This window comes from Homalodisca vitripennis, chromosome X (genome assembly GCF_021130785.1).
Source record: "Homalodisca vitripennis isolate AUS2020 chromosome X, UT_GWSS_2.1, whole genome shotgun sequence".
Classification (NCBI taxonomy): domain Eukaryota; kingdom Metazoa; phylum Arthropoda; class Insecta; order Hemiptera; family Cicadellidae; genus Homalodisca; species Homalodisca vitripennis.
The window spans coordinates 146821581-146841829 of NC_060215.1; the positions used below are offsets into that span (position 1 = coordinate 146821581).

The 20249-nt window shown below is 34.8% G+C and overlaps 1 protein-coding gene across 5 annotated transcripts in view; it reads left to right on the forward strand.

Annotated features, from left to right (window-relative positions):
• LOC124369985 (myc box-dependent-interacting protein 1) overlaps positions 1-2326 on the forward strand; it is a 161784-nt gene extending 159458 nt beyond the window's left edge. For all 5 annotated transcript variants that reach the window (XM_046828230.1, XM_046828229.1, XM_046828233.1 and 2 more), the window contains 2 exons: positions 308-450; positions 2020-2326. In XM_046828230.1, coding sequence (XP_046684186.1) covers positions 308-450; positions 2020-2100 — 224 coding nt within the window. In that variant the 3' untranslated portion in view covers positions 2101-2326. The remainder of the gene's footprint in view (positions 1-307; positions 451-2019) is intronic.
• Positions 2327-20249: the final 17923 nt, after the last annotated feature.

A 20249-nucleotide genomic window follows, 5' to 3' on the forward strand; every position in this document is an offset into this window, starting at 1 on the left:
AGTCCTAACAGACCCTGAACCTTGTCACGCAGTCACAGTCTAACATCAGTTGCACCAATCACTGATACATAATATTATAAAGGTCCAGTAATGTACTGTTTTTAGTAATAAAAAGCTGTTATTTGGGACCTTTGTTACTTTTAAAGAAGTCTTTATAGATTCACATTAAAAGTAAAAAGATTTATTTTAAGATCTTTAAAATATGGTCCAAGGAAATTTAGATAAATTCATGATATACCTTTATATATTTGAGTTTGTCAACTACAATTGAAGTAAGGTATTTGACATCTGTACTGATTTGTTGTAGGAGCAACCACGGACAATTTGCCACCAGGAGTTCTCTATCGAGTGAAAGCCACTTACAAGTATAATCGGGAGGACAATGACGAACTGAGCTTTGAAGTCGGGGAAATCATACGAGTCATTGAGTACGATGACCCTGATGAACAGGTTGGCATTCCTTTCTTTAGTTTGAGAAGTGTTAATTTAAAAAGTTCATTGATCAAGTTTGAACAATAAAATCATACTTATCTCTTGTACTGTAAAAAATATTTATTTTTATTTGTATTTATATTTTAATTTGGTTTAATGTATTTTTCTATTTCTAAGCATATAGTGTGTTATAGGATGTGGACATTTAGAGCCCCAAACAGAAACTCTTCCTGTTACTAGAGGTTCTTTACGCCAAGAGTCATCCAAGAGAGAATACCTGATTTTTTATTTTGTTTGATAAACAGCAAAGGAAAATCTTTTTGTTTCAAAAGACAGAAACAGTGTTTGTGAGAACAGGTGGAGTTTGTCGTCTATATTATTCATCTCAGGAATATTAATATTTTCTATTCCTGACTGTGATAGCAACCCTATAAAATGTGTTATTGTTTTTAGGAAAAATGTAATACTAATTTTCTTTAACTGAAGATTGTAAATGAAATCGAATTAGATTTAATATGTTTGGCAGAATCCCCTCAGTATATTAACACATCCATGGCTAGCCTGAATAAAATAGTTTTACTTTTGTAAATGAAATCGAATTAGATTTAATATGTTTGGCAGAATCCCCTCAGTATATTAACACATCCATGGCTAGCCTGAATAAAATAGTTTTTACTTTTGTAAATGAAATCGAATTAGATTTAATATGTTTGGCAGAATCCCCTCAGTATATTAACACATCCATGGCTAGCCTGAATAAAATAGTTTTACTTTTGTAAATGAAATCGAATTAGATTTAATATGTTTGGCAGAATCCCCTCAGTATATTAACACATCCATGGCTAGCCTGAATAAAATAGTTTTACTTTTGTAAATGATGTCACTAAAAAAACTTTGTATCAAGTTTATAAAAAGACATTAATTGTTGTGCAATATGTTTAGGCAGAAAGGACTCATAAATGTGTCTAGATCATAGCATTATATGTTGACATTATTTGCTGGGTGTGCTGGATAAATGTAATGTTATTTATAATGCTTTATTGTTGACTATTTGTACGTTTTTAATTTGTTATGTTTCTTTTTGTGTATTAATCCCTATGAATTTTAAAGTAATATACACTTTCAAAGTAATTATATTTATTCTATAGTAATTTAGTTTGTACGCCTATATTATGTAAACAGTCTGCCTAGGATTTTTTAAATAGTTATTAAATTGTGACTGGTTTGTTACTTAACAACAAAGAAATCAATCTTGAAGACATTTTAGTGCATCATCCATCTGTTAGTCATATATAGCGATCCATATGTTTGGAATGATATTAGCAAAATGTAATTACCATATACTGTCTGTGAATGAAGATATATAGTAAATACAACATAGATACTTACACTATATAAATAATGTTTTTTCATAAACTTAAAATCACACAAATAAAAAACAAAACTTCCAAAAAAGTTAACCTATAACCTTACTGCTGTGACATATGTGCATTTAAGGATGTACCCCACACATAACTTGTGACACTAAAGAACGTGTTAGCTACATGTGTACGGCAATGCCAATGACTAAATAAAAGAATTTTACAGGAGGAGGGCTGGTTGATGGGTGTGAAAGAGTCGTCAGGAGAGAAAGGGATGTTCCCTGCCAATTTCACCAGGCCCTTGTAACGTGCTATCACGCTCGAGCGGCCTGCATTATCTGCATTTCTACTGAAAGTGCCTACAGCCTCTGGACACGTCTTATACCAATTATTAATCAGATATGTGTTGCGAAAGGTAGGAGGGTAATGGAGTAGAGTTAGCTTGGTTCAGCGGTTTCAACCTACTTTAATTCTCTATTCATACATTTTTTAATTTACTCAAATTCAGAAAAAAAACTTTTTACATATTTTATCTCACTCACAAATGTTTTGGAAAAATGTATGAAATCTATTTGTTGGCCTTAGTTTTGTTGACCAAATCAAGCTTAATGATCGAGTAAAGATAAATCTACTGTAAAGCAGTGAGAGATGTGTGGTGTGTCTAGTCTTTTCTTGATAGTATTCATCTTTTGTGTTCTTCTGAAGTAGTTATCGTTATAAAGAATAACAACTGATAGGGACCGTTAGCATCGTTAAAAGGTCACATTGTTAGCCCAGGGACAATAATTAATAAATATAAATTTTGTATGGAAAGCGCGCAGTAGCTGATACTACACACTCCACCTGATTCACGTGTCCAGGTTTGCATCAGGGAACAGTGTGTGTTTCTTGTCATTTATCATTGTCAATTATCATTTTAAGGCTCGATAACAGTATATCGTAATTATAACTAGCAAAACTATTTTATTACAGTATCACCTAGCTAGAAATTAAAGTAAAGCTTAAAGTATTAAGTATATATTTATAAGCTGTAAGGAAGTAGTTGTGTGCACTAGGGCAGGAGGGGTCCACTCTGTTTACGATTGTTCCGATATTATGCAGGATTGTTTAGTGGCCTCAACTCTATATACCTTTGTATTACTTATTTAATGGATAAGCATTTTTTATTTATGGTTTAATATGTATTTGTAATTTATTTATCTCTTTTATTATCTGTGTGTTTTATCTCATTTTTACCATATGTTTTTCTAATCTAACATTGTAGATTGTTTTGAAAAGTTTATCAGATTTCAAGTACAAGTCTTACTTTCTTAATTGCAATAATACATATATAAAAATAATACTTACATATTAATTTGTGTTTAAATTTCTTTCAATCCGTCCCTATTTTTAATCATCAAAGGTTGTGGGCTAAAATTTTAGTTAAACTCATAAAATTAATTTGTATATTTGAGTTTATGGTTGTATTTTAGAATAGTCTAACCTTGTCGATCTTTCTCTTCTATTGTTAATTTTATATTCCTAGTATTCCGGTTAGATTCCGTTTGCCATTATTGTACCATGTATGTTCAGTATAAATAAAATTGGTCATTCATTATTCATAGGAATACTCAGTTTTCCATGTTAAATACACCATTAATATTATGATTTTTGTTTTATGTTTGTGTGAATCATTATTTTTTACTGGAATCCAAAACTAATCACATTGGAGAAAATGCTTACTCTTGAATTATATGTTTCATGTGTTATGAGTATAAAAACTGTTATCAAAGATTTTCTAAAATTGTTTGTAATTAATGAAAAATTAATTTTCAAGTTTTAAATATTAACTGTAAATATTGTTGAACTTGTACAGTATATGACTCATGTACAAACCAAGTGCCATTTTATGAGTCAGTGTTTGAACATTTTAATCATTTTTATTCATTTATTTCACTTTAAAAAAATAATTTTATTGTTACTAATTATGTATAAGAATGCATGGTAAAACAATCTCAATCAAATTTTTTAACTGTTTTAATATTTTAAGATTAGTAATTTTATTGTTTTTGCTTGATTTGTAGTGGAAGAATACAGTGCCAAAGTGTTTACTTTGCTCATTTTTTTGTATATTCATGTAAAGACTGTTAACACAATATTTTTCATCTAAAAAGGCTATCAATAGTTAAGTTTACTTTGTAAAAAGTGTTTTTTGTTTTTAAAGGCAGCTTTTCAGAGAGTATAATAACTTGTTTAGAGATTGTACTTCAGTAATTTATTGTTATTCATCATGTATAAAAAAGATTTACAAAGTAAAAGATCCTAAAGTATTCAGCATAAAGTATTTTAGCATAGTAACTCATTGTATTGATAATGAACAAAGTAACATAGGTTAAGATGTACAGCTGCGTTATTGTTACTGTTAACATGTTTCGCATTGTTGGATTTTGTTTTTAATATCAGCTGCTCATTATTCTTTAGGGTACAAGACATTGTTGAAAGCATTATGTGTATTGTTTTGAATTTCTCTACCCCAGTCAGTTTTATATACATAAATGAAATTAATATGTAAATGTTAAAAATAAAGAAAACTACTGATTTTGTTGATTTACATACACTTTTGAATAATCGTTTCCTCTTCTCTCATCTGCATATTATCCAGTTCTCTTGTACTATGAAGGCTAAATAATCAATATTGTAGAATGTATGAATGATTATTGTTTGCTTCTGAACATGATTTTTCATAAATAAATAATAAATTGTGTCAAAATATAGGAAGGGTTTTCTATCATAAAGTATTACTAACAGTATCATTGTGTTTTATGGATACTGTTGGTGAAAAGAGATGGACATTCAAGTTGTCACATACGTGGTCATATATCACATTTCGCAACTGAAATAAAGTAGGTTTTGCTTCTCTACATAGTTACATAAAGCCAATAAGTTTTTAAACAATCATAAAACCTTTAACAATCAATAGGATCTATTACCATATTTTCCCAATTTTTTATATTCACCTACAAATCAAAATCTAATCATTTCATGTTTTTGAAGAAAAGTAATAATTCAAAATTTTAAATTGAATTCTTATATCTTTGAAATCTTTTGCAGACAGTAAATCAAATAATTAAAAAAAAAATTTTCAACCAAAATGCATTATTGAAGTGAAAACTTCTTTAGGCGCGTTGAGCGTTTTGGTAGAGGGTAAAATCCTCAGTTCGCGTCACCGACATGCTAATGATACTAATCAAATCAAATCAAATCAAATCATTTTTATTTTGCCAGAACATTACAAAAATGTATAGCAATAGTCATTTTTCTATAATTTGGACCAATCACTCCACATTGAGACCAGTCAAACATACAGAAATTCAGTCGCCCCACATTCACTCTTGCTAATTTTCCCATTTTCCAACGCTGGTTGTCAGTGTTCCAATTGTGCGGTCACCCAGTCGAATGCCATAAACTCGTCAGCACTATAAAATGCTTGAGATGCTAAAAAGCGTTTTAAACGAGCTTTTAATGCCTTGGGCGTTGGGGCGTTTTTGATTGAATTTGGCAACTTGTTGAGAAAACGAACTCCTGCCTGCGAAGGCAAGTGTTCGTAAACCCCCGTCCTGTGACTTCCAGTTCGGTAGGTATCTCTGCCTCTTGTCCCATACGAATGTATGTCTCGGCCACGTGTCATGGCACATTTAGACATACAAAAAAAGATTGTCTCTAGGATGTAGAGACACGGCAGAGTCAACAGTTGCAGTTTTTTAAAAGCTTCCTTGCATGTTTCTCTGAACCTTAGCTGTGCGATTATGCGAATCGCTTGCTTCTGCAATTTGAATGCCCTGAAAAAATGATAGTTTGCGCTGGCTCCCCACAGCACCAGCACCAAACCGTAGGTGAGGTGGGGGTAGATCAAGCCATAATAAGCCGTCATCAGTACCTGACTGGGGCAGTATTTGGCTAAAGACCTCAATACATAGATGCCCGAGGCCAGTTTTGAGCAAACATGATCAATGTGATAATTCCAAGTCAATCCCCGATCCAGGAATATTCAGAGGAATTTTGAACAGTCGACTTCCTCCAGGAAAAAGTCATCCAATAAAACGGCTGGCCCGTCATTGGAGTTTCCTGATCGCAACGCGAAAGTCAAGAAATTTGATTTTGAAGAATTTGCTTTGAGGTTGAGGCTGTTAAAGTGTTGGACACAATTGTTGGTGTCAAGAAAAATTTGCTGTTCCAGAATAGTTTTTGATTTGTTGGTGAAACAAAGTGTCGTGTCATCAGCGTACTGCACAAGTTTTCCATGCAGTAGTGATGACTCCATGTCATTGACATAGATGAGGAAAAGAATCGGACTGAGTATTGATCCCTGAGGGACACCATAGCTCAGCTGAATCGGTTCAGAGAATTTGTTTGAGATTTGGACGATTTGTGTTCTGTGGCCTAAAAATGAGCTAATCCATCATGCCTCTGATGCCATGAGATTCAAGTTTGTCAAGCAATTTCGAGTGGTCAACACAGTCAAATGCCTTAGATAAGTCGAGAAACACACTTAATGTGGAGTCTCGACTTTCTAACCCCTCTACAACCATTTCGACAAGACTCACAACGGCGTCTGTAGTCGATTTCCCCTTCCTGAAACCAAATTGGTGTTCAGAAAGCAGGTTATGGTTGTTTAGAGAAACTGAAGCATTCTAGTTAAAAAGAGTTTTTCAAAAATTTTGCTCAATGCGGGCAAAATTGAGACAGGCCTATAATTATTGGTTGAGCTGGGATCATCTTTTTTAAAAATTGGAGTTACTTTCGCGATTTTAAGGAGCGAGGGAAAAACTCCTTGTTGAAAAGAATAATTGACTAATTGGGATAATGGACTCACAATATGCTTTGAGCATCTTTTAATGAGCCACACAGACATTAAATTAATATCGTTTGATTTTTTTGCCGGGAGCTGTTGAATAATTCTTTCGAGCTCATCCTCAACTACAGGACCCAAAGCCAATGATGACACTGGGCTCTGTCTTCGCGTGGGGTTTACTTGCGGAGGAGATGGACAAGGACCTTGCTCACCAGCAACAGACGCGAAAAATCTGTTAAACTCGTTCGCAGCCTCAGTCGCATCCTCTACAAGCCTATCCCCTATTTTGATTTTTATTTGGGTCTGTGATTCATTTTTATTGTTTATGATGCCCCAAACAGTTTTTAGAAACATTTTTTGACGAGATGATTGATTTAGAGACATCATATGCTTTCGCAGCTTGGATCACTTTTTTGTAAATTCTTTTGTAATTCCGAAAAAAAAATTTTGAAATCTTCGTTTGAAGTAGTTTTTTGAATTTCGGAGAAAAATTTAAGTTTTTCTCTCGATACCAATATTCCTTTTGTGATCCATTTGTTGTTTGCCTTTCTCGGGCAAATTTTGATTGTTTTAGTAGGACAGCATAAATTTAGATGATAATTAAAATTTTTGGAGAACAATTTAAAGTGCTGCTCTACTGACTGTGGTAGATTTAAGAAATCCCAATTTTCTTTGGAAAGGGAAGCGTTGAGGAGAGCAATGTTACCTGGCCTCATGACATACTAACCTACATGAAAAAGTCAGTCTCGCTGTGTTTTTTAACCGTAGACTTGGCCGCGGACTACTAACCTGCATGAAAAAGTCAGTCTCGCTGTGTTTAAAACTGTCCCGGCGGAGTATGAAAACAGACTGCGAAAATCAGTGACCTTTACGGCTTCCTCTCGCAATTTAAAAGTGAAGCCAATGTCGTACAATTCTGTAAGATGCGTCAAATTAAAGCTCTTAATATTGGCAATCTATTGGTTACATTTTTAAATATTTAAAAAATTTCGAAATAATTTTGATTATTGTTTACATTTTACATAGCGTTTACAATGACAAGAAAAAAGTAGTAAGCGATGATTTTTTAATTTTTTGGTCACACAAAATTTGTCAGCGAGAAAGTTGTGTGAAAATAGATGAATATTTTTTTTGTAATTTATCATTTTTTTATTGGAAGTTTAGTTTAGCCTGTAGTAGCGTATGAAGTGATGAGTGAACGTTTCTGCCGGAACTGTAGTTGGCGCATTGGCTCACTGATGCCGTATTAACTCAATAAATTAGTTTATTGTGCAATAAAAATACCTTTACGAAAGAACCAAGTTAATTTAACTAATTTATTAGTTTTAAAAATATTGTGGGTTTAATTGTTATTGCTTATTGTTTATTGTTATTGATATACTTTATCCGTAGCAATAACTATTATTTACAACGGTGTTCAACTCACTGTTGTTCACTCGGTGTTTACTCACTTGTGTTCTATGTTTAACTAACTATTAATATTGAGCAATTACAACATATTTTTATACAGATAAATGAATAATGAAAACAACGAATATATTTTTAAACATTTTTAATATTTGTACGAATATTTGTATTTAAAAATTTAGCATTATTCATTTTTAATTATGTTTTTAATATTTAACCTCTTCATCATGAAATGAGTATTATTACGGTATAAGATTTATCTTACTAGCGTGGTAAAATAGATTTCTAGTTATTTGATAATATTTTTTCGTGGATTTTAAAATTGGAAAATTAAAAAAAACGCGTCACATTTACAATTACAGATGTACTGCTACTATAACGTATTGTTAATTACTCTCAACTTAATAGTTCCGTTTTCACTTCTATCGGCAGTCCCACGACTGCTACTGTTTTTTTTTTTTATTTTTATTTTAGTACTTAAGTTTAGCTAAGTTTGCCATGAAATAAGTCAGCTTGACCACCTTTCTTTCAGGCCATTCCTAGAAAATCTTCAATAATCTTCTACATTCTGTCATTGTTTAACTAATTCACTGGGTACGTAAGATCATTTCATCTGTGCTGATACTATCATTGTACGAGGTATGGCTATTAAATAACGGGACTGATATTGTAAAAAAATTTATTTTCATTTTAAACATAATTACTTATTATCACCTTCAATATACACCCCTTCTCTATCCCTGCAACGCTCCATGCGAATTTTCCATTGTTGGAAACAATGCTGAAAGTCATCTTCTGTCAACTCTTTCAGGAGTCTTGCCGCTTTTTCTTGAACAGCTTCTACGGATTCAAATCTCGTACCTTTCAATGCAGATTTCACCTTAGGGAAAAGATAAAAGTCGCATGGTGCTAGGTCTGGCGAGTAAGGTGGATGTTCTAACACTGGGATGCTGTACTTGGTCAGGAACCGCTTGACAGATAACGCGGAATGAGCTGGCGCATTGTCTTGGTACAAAATCCATGATATGTCCTTCCACATTTCGGGTCGTTTTTTCTTACTCTTACACGTAGTTTATTAAGTACCTCAAGATAGTAATGTTGATTAATTGTTTGACCTTCAGGAACCCAGTGACGGTACACAATCCCACGAATGTCGAAAGAAACCGTCATTGCTTTAAATTTTGACTTGCTCATTTTTGCTTTTTTGGCTCTCTGTGAAGATGAGGTCTTCCAATGCATGGATTGGCGCTTAGTTTCCGGATCATAAGTAAAAAACCACGATTCATCACATGTTATTATTCTTTCCAATAAATTTGGGTCATTTTCAATGGCATTCAAAGTGTCAGTACAAACATTTTTACGAGCTGCTTGTTGATCAATCGTAAGAACTTTTGGTACCATTTTGCACACACTTTTCGCATGTTCAAATTGTCATGTAAAATTTGCCGTACACATTCTTTATCAATGCCTACAGATTCAGCAACTGCACGAATGCTTAATCGCCGGTCAGACCGAATCAAATTAGCAACTTTTTTCGACATTGTCTTCCGTTTTTGATGTTGAAGGACGACCTGGCCGCGAATCATCTTCCACGTCTTGTCGACCATCTTGAAAACGCTTAAACCATTCAAAAACACGAGTCCGCGATAAACATTCACTGACATACACTTCTTTTAGTAAATTATAGGTTTCGGTAGTGGTTTTTTCCAAGTTTAACGTGAAATTTAATAACAATTCGTTGCTCTATTATTACGCTAACCATTTTTCCGGCAAAACAAAGTAACAACACTTACATAAATGAAGGTTATGACACAACGATGTTGTTTACAGAAACGAGACTAACTGCATTCTGAAGAGGAAGTCTCAAACTACACAGCTGTTGGTCATTGTTAGTTGGCGCATGCGCACCCATTATCGTTCCACTGCAGCGTCAGTCCCGTTATTTAATAGTCATACCTTGTATAACTACATTAACACTGTACCAGTTTTAAAGTGAAGCTGCACAGAAGCTGAAGTATTGCTTGTTGCTTGTCAACCACCTGTGAGGATATAGAGGAGTGCACTTTGTCTTTAAAACAGCTTGTTCTATATCCTATAGGGGAATACACGAAGTTCAGTAAATAATTCTCTTTGTTATAATTTGAGGGCTGCAGGTTTTTATCTTCAGGGACAAAATTTCCCGTTCCTCTCTGCATTTTTCAAGCAAAGAATATGGCACTGCTCTGAGAACAAATGTAATATCAGTATAAACTCTTCCTTGTTATGTTGAAATGATACGATACCTGAATACAAGGTAGTACAACATACAGTGTAACCAAAATAGGGAACCTCAGATTATGAATATGGTATTTTTTCTTTGAAACCATCAGTTTTAAAAATGAATTGTGTGTAAAATGCTATCTTGAGTCCAACTAGATCAAAGGAAACAATCTGACCAGAACATGTTCAAAACTTGACACTTTTTAAACATAATAAAAATGTTTGGCTATATGAATGTTGAGTTTAGTTCCAGTTCTCCTTTTAGTGCAGCCTGTGAAGTGTGATGTTGTCTCAGATTTGACTCCTAGAATCTGGAGTTCATATCCGTTTGAATAGATCAAAAAAAGGTTGGTGGCAAAGAAGCTCTAAATGAACTCTTTAAATTGTTTTGCAATGAAGAGTGGACTACAATGTTTTAGGCACAATCTCTAAACACGATGGAGCAACCGACAGATTCCAGGAGTCAAGTCTGTGACAGTGTCAGAGTTCAGACGCTGCACTAAGAGGAACTAGGAGACTAACTTTAGTCTCACTAGAAATCTTTATATCATCTGAATGTGTTTATCACTGATGAACATTAAAACTACTGAAATAAACATATATTAGAGACTACAGAAACACAATGGGGGTCGAGGAAGGATCTTTCCACCATCTAAATGTGCTTATTGCTGGCGAACAATAGTGCCACTACCAAGTCTGACCTTTGAACTCTTGACTGATAAACTATCCTTAGCTTTAATAAAGTATTGTTTTGATAGTTATCACTATCAAACTAATTCAATTCTCGGGATGCATATAAATATAAAAAGTTTGCTAATTCATTTTAGAATATCAAGACTGTATTATAACTAATCAGTTTTATATAAACCACATTTATACAACTTAACTTTGGGAACAAGCCAGTGTATGGACAAACTGTACCACATCCTTTATTAATTTTATTTGACGACTATTTAAGGCCATGGCTAAATATAACTTTTCTGAAGGAGATACAGTTTTTCTAAAATAAAGGGGTTTTGTCAATGGCCAGCTTAAATTGCTAAATTAATTGACAGTGGAAAAAACAACTCAACTAAATACTTAGTTACTTTCTTTGGAGATAAGACAGTCTCAGAAGTCAACAGCACCAGAATATACCTCTATGCTGATAACTTACACAATTTTGGAATTCAACCACCAGATAATTTTAGAAACAAAATTTTTAATAACGCTCTGAAGGAAGCAGAACTAAAGTTTAAGTATCAATGGGGGAAAACCAAGACTACCAGCCAGGCAACCTATATAACAACAACAACAACAACTGTACATATACAGGGCACTCAAACCCAGCACATGCTGCCAGTTCAACTCTAGCATTCAAGATAATGTACAAAATATTCTAGACTACCAGCCAGGTAACCTATATAACAACAACAACAACAACTGTACATATACAGGGCACTCAAACCCAGCACATGCTGCCAGTTCAACTCTAGCATTCAAGATAATGTACAAAATATTCTAGACTACCAGCCAGGTAACCTATATAACAACAACAACAACAACTGTACATATACAGGGCACTCAAACCCAGCACATGCTGCCAGTTCAACTCTAGCATTCAAGATAATGTACAAAATATTCTAGACTACCAGCCAGGTAACCTATATAACAACAACAACAACAACTGTACATATACAGGGCACTCAAACCCAGCACATGCTGCCAGTTCAACTCTAGCATTCAAGATAATGTACAAAATATTCTAGACTACCAGCCAGGTAACCTACCTGAAGAGGGGACTCAAACCCAACACATGCAACCAGTTCAAATCTACCATTCAAGATAAGGTACAATATACTCAAGAATACCAACCAAGCAACCTAACTGAACAGGGACTCAAACTCAGCACATGCAACCAGTTCAAATCTACCATTCAAGATAAAGTACAATATACTCAAGAATACCAATCAGGTAACCTACCTGAACAGGGACTCAAACCCAGCACATGCAGCCATTTCAACTCTAGCATTCAAGATAATGTACAAAATATTCTAGACTACCAGCCAGGTAACCTACCTGAAGAGGGGACTCAAACCCAACACATGCAACCAGTTCAACTCTAGCATTCAAGATAAGGTACAATATACTCAAGAATACCAGCCAGGTAACCTACCTGAACAGGGACTCAAACCCAGCACATGCAGCCATTTCAACTCTAGCATTCAAGATAAGGTACAATATACTCAAGAATACCAACCAAGCAACCTAACTGAACAGGGACTCAAACTCAGCACATGCAACCAGTTCAAATCTACCATTCAAGATAAAGTACAATATACTCAAGAATACCAATCAGGTAACCTACCTGAAGAGGGGACTCAAACCCAACACATGCAACCAGTTCAACTCTAGCATTCAAGATAAGGTACAATATACTCAAGAATACCAGCCAGGCAACATACCTGAACAGGGACTCAAACTCAGCACATGCAACCAGTTCAACTCTAGCATTCAAGATAAGGTACAATATACTCAAGAATACCAGCCAGGTAACCTACCTGAACAGGGACTCAAACCCAGCACATGCAGCCATTTCAACTCTAGCATTCAAGATAAGGTACAATATACTCAAGAATACCAACCAAGCAACCTACCTGAACAGGGACTCAAATCCAACACATGCAACCAGTTCAACTCTAGCATTCAAGATAAGTTACAATATACTCAAGAATACCAGCCAGGCAACCTACCTGAACAGGGACTCAAATCCAACACATGCAACCAGTTCAACTCTAGCATTCAAGATAAGTTACAATATACTCATGAATACCAGCCAGGCAACCTAACTGAATAGAGGACCTAACCCTCTAAGTGGCGGTAATATGTTGCTGGAATGGCGGGCTATTTTTCAGAGTCAAGCAGGACTATCTTATAATTTAAAAATAAAATGCAAATTCTAATATGATCGATGCTTGTTATAATATATCAATTTTTTCGTAATAAACTACAGAATAACATAGTATAGTTACGTTTTACATACCTTAACCTTTTTTTATGATATCCACACAAATGTTCGAAAAAATGTTTTTTTCTCCACCAAACTTTTCATTTTTACGTTCTGTAACTTTAAAAATGTCATTCCTAGGAGATTATGTTAAATGCAACCTTTATTCACAATTTAATTCTAAACAAAAAACCTTCAATAATATTTTTTCTATTTACAACACTGATAAAGTTATATGGGAAAAACTGAATCTAGAATCACTAGAAGTTGCTTGCCTGTTCCTCCCTGTTGTGTAAGGCCTATAAAAGTGCTGGAGTTTAGGGTAACAAAGAGGGTGAATACCGCAGTTACACCCTGGACACCAGTAAACGCTTCTTTTTCTTTTCACATTAGGGTCTTTCGCACAAATGATGCACACTCTTTGATTCATTTCATTTACCAAAATATGTACTCAATTTTTCAGCCTAGAAAACTGTCGGATTTCACCAGAATTTCTTTTATCTCTTATCTTTTAGCAGCATAAAAGTTGGTTTCATTGGTAATGAGATTCCAAATGAAGTCAGTAAAAAATAGATAAAAATAATCAATAGGCCTACCTAAGTTTCTAGGTGGACAATTTCTGACACCTGGATGTCTCACTCTGAATTTAGCTTCAATATTTTTATTTGGTTCTGGAGGAAACACTCGTACCCAAATATGTTGTTGTGGAATTCTTTGTATGAGGGTTACACTAGAATCAGATAAACTTGATTCGCTATCACTTGATTCGCTATCACTTGATTCACTTTCACTTGATTCACTTACAATATCTGCTAATGAAATATTATCGGGTATCTATTCGACAGGAAAATCACTTTCTTCATCTGAACTACCTAAACTTTCTTCACCTTGTAATATATCACGTATACTACTACTTCCTAGATTGACATCCATTGTAAAATATTCTAAAACACAACACCAAACAACAACAAACGACCATTACAAGCCAAGAGAAACGAAACAGTCACGTAGGCCTACTCAGCTAGTTTTGCCACAAGGATTATTTCAGTTAGTACCATTGATTATTTCATGGTGATGTTGATGATACTATATGAAATGTATTTGAAATTTAGTGGTGAACGCAACTGTGCAAACTAAGCGTAAAAATAATTATCGTTTGCCTAGCAATAAGCGGCAATGTGAAGCGACTTCTAAGACGTCGCTTGCCACGTCACGGCGGCGTAAATAGAACGTCTCAGATGTCGCTTGCCACTTAGAGGGTTAAACTCAACACAAGCAGCCAGTTCAAATCTAGCATTCAAGATATGGTACAAAATACTCAAGACTACCAGCCAGGCAACCTACCTGAACAGGGGACTCAAATCCAACACATGCAGCCATTTCAACTCTAGCATTCAATATAAGTTACAAAATACTCGAGACTACCAGCCAGGCAACCTACCTGAACAGGGACTCAAACCCAGCACATGCAACCAGTTCAACTCTAGCATTCAAGATAAGGTACAATATACTCAAGATTACCAGCCAGGCAACCTACCTGAACAAGGGACTCAAATCCAACACATGCAGCCATTTCAACTCTAGCATTCAAGATAAGGTACAAAATACTCAAGACTACCAGCTAGCCAACCTACCTGATCCTGAAAAATGTTAACTACACCCAAATACTAGTCTTAAAACAAGCCGAATATCAACTTATTACGGAAAGAAAGTTATGAATCTCTGTAGAACAGGATAAAGAAAAATAAATTAACAATTATGAGATGGAAATACTGCATCTGAAAGAAGTCCTAAGGCAGCTAAATATTATAAACAACGACACTAAATAGCATAATCGGGACGAAACCCATAAAATCAAAAAAGTGTTGGAAACGCAAACAACTAATTCTGAATTATTTTCACAGAAGAACCAATCCCATTCTCTCCTACAGCTGAAACTATGACAAACCAAGTCACACGCTGCAAGAAGATAGGCATGGTCAAGCGCCTTACAGACTACTACAGCGCCACCTCATACAGACACTGGTAATTCTAAGCAATATATGGGTCAACCTCGATTTTTCTCATATTACAATATAATGTTCCAATAGTCAATTAGAAAAGGAAATGACTAGAATTTCTTGCTGGAAAGCAGTTATAGGGAGCAGGCAACCGCGAGAATTACCTATTAGTGATCAGGGGCACTGACGTGATCTGGGCTTCAAATTTGGAACTACTCGAGTTAATTTTTTTTCTAAAAGAGCAAGCAGCGCGAAGCGCTGCGCAGCGGGCAAGCATCGTGCGTGATCTTCGTCTATACTGAATTGATTCAGGCCAAAGGAATGACACAGATTCCTTTACCAGATTTTTACGGAGATTTTGTATTGGGCGGATTATATTGGTTTACTTTGCTTTCCAGCATGTAATTATGTGTTTAAAATTGTTTTACATACTTTACCTACATTATATTGTAATATGTAATAACAATTTATCAGAAATTTTTAATAAAAAAAAGGATAACGCACGATGCCTGCCCGCTGCGCAGCGCTTCGCGCTGCTTGCTCTTTTAGAAAAAAAATTAACTCGAGTAGTTCCAAATTTGAAGCCCAGATCACGTCAGTACCCCTGATCACTAATAGGTAACTCTAAGCAATATATGACCGTCTGGCAATTGCCTGCTCCCTATAACTGCTTTCCGGCAAGAAATTCTAGTCATTTCCTTTTCTAATTGACTATTGGAACATTATATTGTAATATGAGAAAAATCCAGGTTGACCCATATATTGCTTAGAATTACCCAGACACTATATTTCATATCCAAAAAATTTCAATACACATTTAAGTCATAGAGAGTCATGCTGTGACTATTTTAAAAGAGTGGGGACACATATTCTAGACTTTAATATCAACATATTAGTTTAAAGTTTATGAGTGTACTACTTTGCCTTATTCAATAAAAACTACTCCATTCTTATTAACCCCTAAATTTGCTTATTGGTGACAAACAATGCTACTACAAGACCAACAGACGACTACAATAAACCCAATTTACAGCTTGCAGGAACACAAACAAGGTAAGTGAAGTATCTTTATAGTATCTGAAAGTGCTTATCCCTGATAAAGCAATATGGCCTCTAACAAAAAAAAAACATTTTTAAGAGATTGGAGTAACACAAATGAGGTCAGGGAAGAAGTATCCATATATCATGTGAAAGTGCTTATCGCTGACTGCTAACAATACAAGCTCTTAAGAGGCTGCAGGAAGATAAAGTAGGTTAGAGAAGTATTTTTATATAATCTGAATGTTCTTATCACTGACAAACAATAAACACTTCATAGACTACAGGAACACACAACAGAGGTCAGAGAAGTAGCTTATAACATCTGAATGTGCTTATCACTGACAAATAATAAGGCCACTTATAATAAACACTTCATAGACTACAAGGAACACACAACAGAGGTCAGAGAAGTAACTTATAACATCTGAATGTGCTTATCACTGACAAATAATAAGGCCACTTATAATAAACACTTCATAGACTACAGGAACACACAACAGAGGTCAGAGAAGTAACTTATAACATCTGAATGTGCTTATCACTGACAAATAATAAGGCCACTTATAATAAACACTTCATAGACTACAAGGAACACACAACAGAGGTCAGAGAAGTAACTTATAACATCTGAATGTGCTTATCACTGACAAATAATAAGAGAACTTATAATAAACACTTCATAGACTACAAGGAACACACAACAGAGGTCAGAGAAGTAACTTATAACATCTGAATGTGCTTATCACTGACAAATAATAAGAGAACTTATAATAAACACTTCATAGACTACAAGGAACACACAACAGAGGTCAGAGAAGTAACTTATAACATCTGAATGTGCTTATCACTGACAAATAATAAGAGAACTTATAATAAACACTTCATAGACTACAGGAACACACAACAGAGGTCAGAGAAGTAACTTATAACATCTGAATGTGCTTATCACTGACAAATAATAAGAGAACTTATAATAAACACTTCATAGACTACAGGAGTTTTTTTATATCATCTGAATGTGCTCATCGCTGACGAACAATCAGACTGCTAACAATAAACCCTCTTAAGAGACTGCTGAAACACAAATTAGGTCAGGGAAGGATCATTTTAATATCTGAATATGATAATTGCTGACAAACAACTTCTTGACCACTATTAAACACACTTAATTAATTAACACACTTTAGAGACTACAGATACGCAAAAGATATCAGGGTAATATCTTTATTTCATCTGAATTTAGTTATCATCGATGAATATTAAGACTGCTAACAATTAAGACTCTTAAGAGACTGCAAAACACAGAGTAGGTCAAGTATCTTTATATGATGAGAATGAGCTTATCAATAACAAACAATTAGACTGCTGTAAGTAAAAATCCTTTAGAGACAACACGAACACAAATGAGGTCAGGGAAGTATTATTATATCGTGTGAAAATGCTTATTGCTGTTGAACTATAAGACTGCTAACAATAAATACTCTTTAGAGACTGCAGGAACACAGAATAGGTTAGAGAAGTATCTTTGTATCATCTGAATAATCGAATCGCTGACAAACAATAAGCCAGCTTACAATAAACAATCCTAAGAGGCTGCAGGTACACAAAAGAAGTCAAGGAAGTATCTTTATACTATCTATATTTGTTTATCACTGACGAACAATACAAATAAATTCTCTTTAGAAAATGCTGTAACATAAAAGAGATAATGGAAATAAGTTTATATCATCTAAATGTGCTTATTGCTGAATAACAATAGAACAACTAACAATAAACTCACTTTAGAGACTGAAGGAGCACAAATAAAGAAGTATCATTATACCATGTGAAAGTACTTATCACTGACGAACAATAAACTCACTTTAAAGAATGTAGGAACATAAACGAGTTTAAGAAAGTATCTTTATATAATCTAAATGTGCTTATCACTGATGAAACAATAAGACCGCTAAAATAAATTTTCTTTAGAGTCTGCAGGAGGTCAGGGAAGTATCGTTATATCATGTAAAAGTGCTTATCGCTGACGAATATTAAGACTATAAACAGTTAATAACCTGTAGAGACTGCAGGTACACAGGATAGGTCAGGGTAGTATCATTATAAAATATGAATGTGCTAACTGCTTACGAACAATAATACCGCTATTTATAAATATTTTTTTTAAACTGCAGGAACTCCTCCTCTTTAAGTCCAAAAATCTCTCTCCTGAAACTTCAAAACCCTCTATCTCAACTTCATGTCCGGGTACCTTGCCCTGGGTCACATGTTTGAGTGCCCTGATTCTGACTTGTCATCTCCTCACTATGAACTGCCTCATCATATACCCAGTCATAAAATGTCAAATTATCCTTGTGGTATATGTAACATGGGGGTTAAATATTCTCCTATTTATTGCACCAGTGGCTGTCATAGATGGTTTCACTTCACTCAAAGTGTCTTGACTGGTCGGACAGTAAACTTAAAAAAATTAGCAAAAATGACATTGAACAGTAGGAATGTAAGCGGTGCAGTGAGGAAAGTTATGAAAAGAGTATCAAAGACATTGAAGATCTGCAAAGCAAAATTCATAACCTTTCAATAGAAGAAAACTTGGAGACCTCTCTCACCCTTGCAGCTGAACTTGGCAGTGCACTTCTGAAGGAGAACTGCCTCATTAAACAACAACTCCACGACCTGAAGGAGACAAAATCTGAAAATCTATTGGAACTGGAGGACAGACTTAAAGGTGCTGAAGAAATCCTGTCAGAATGAAAGGGAAATAACCAAATGCTCAAAGAAGAGCTGTGCTTCATGACAAGCAAACTTGAAGAAGAGCGCAATCTCAAAGAGGACTTCTTGCTCCAAGCAGAGGTTGAAAAAAATGAGTTCACCACAAAAATTAATAACCTAAACTCAGAAAAATCAGTACTTAATACTAAAATCCAACAATTCACAGAGGATCTTGACAGCAAGACCATCTACTTTAAAAAGGAAACTGATAGGCTTCAGTTGGAAATAACTGCCTTGAAGGACACTAAAGTAGTCTTGAGAACTGAGCTAGAATCCAGGAACTCTCTCATCCACTCCATTCAAACAAATTGTCAAGAACTTGTCCTTAAGCTTGATGAACAAGAGTGTACTATAAGAGCCTACCTTAAATCTGTTGTAGTAAACACTAAATCTCACCTCAACATGAAACTTTCAAGCAGCTCTACAACACTTCATATGGAAAACAGCATATTAGTCCTTCAGCCTCCCACTATCTACGAATCTTCACGTGCCCCCCTTATCTCTGGATGACCCCCACCACTCCACTATTTCTCTTCATGATGAGCTACTTAGCACCTCAAAGGTCTTAATGACATCAGACTAACAGCTCTCTCACTTCTGGAATTAGACAGACTTGTGTTGAAAACTAAATCTTAACAACCCCATACAACCCAACGACACATTCTACAGTGTCTCTTTGCAAATGGCTAAAGTGGGAAAACAATTGAACGACACAGAACAAACACACAAGACACCTGGTAAAAGGAAACCACCATTATTCGCCAAAATAAAGCCAAAGGAGAAATCTTTTGAGGAGTTCTTCTCAAACACATTGATTTTTATAAGGAATGTACGACCACCAGAAACTTGACCCATCAATCCTGCAAGCAACAAACCTACACCCCTTCTCAGCCACAAGATCTGTCACAAAATCAAACTGAACATCATATAATGAAGGATACTACCACACCTTCAGTGATGTCAAAAGGAAAGACAGAAGCATGCAGTAGCAACATTTTACAATGCTGTCAATAGAAACAAACTGTTTTTTAGGCAACACTCAGCAGAGAAAAGTGACAACCTAACAATATGCCATCAAAACATAAAAAGGTCTGATTTCAAAAATAAACCGGCTGAACCATCTACTATGTGAAATATGTCCCAGCCTCTTAGTCTTAACAGAA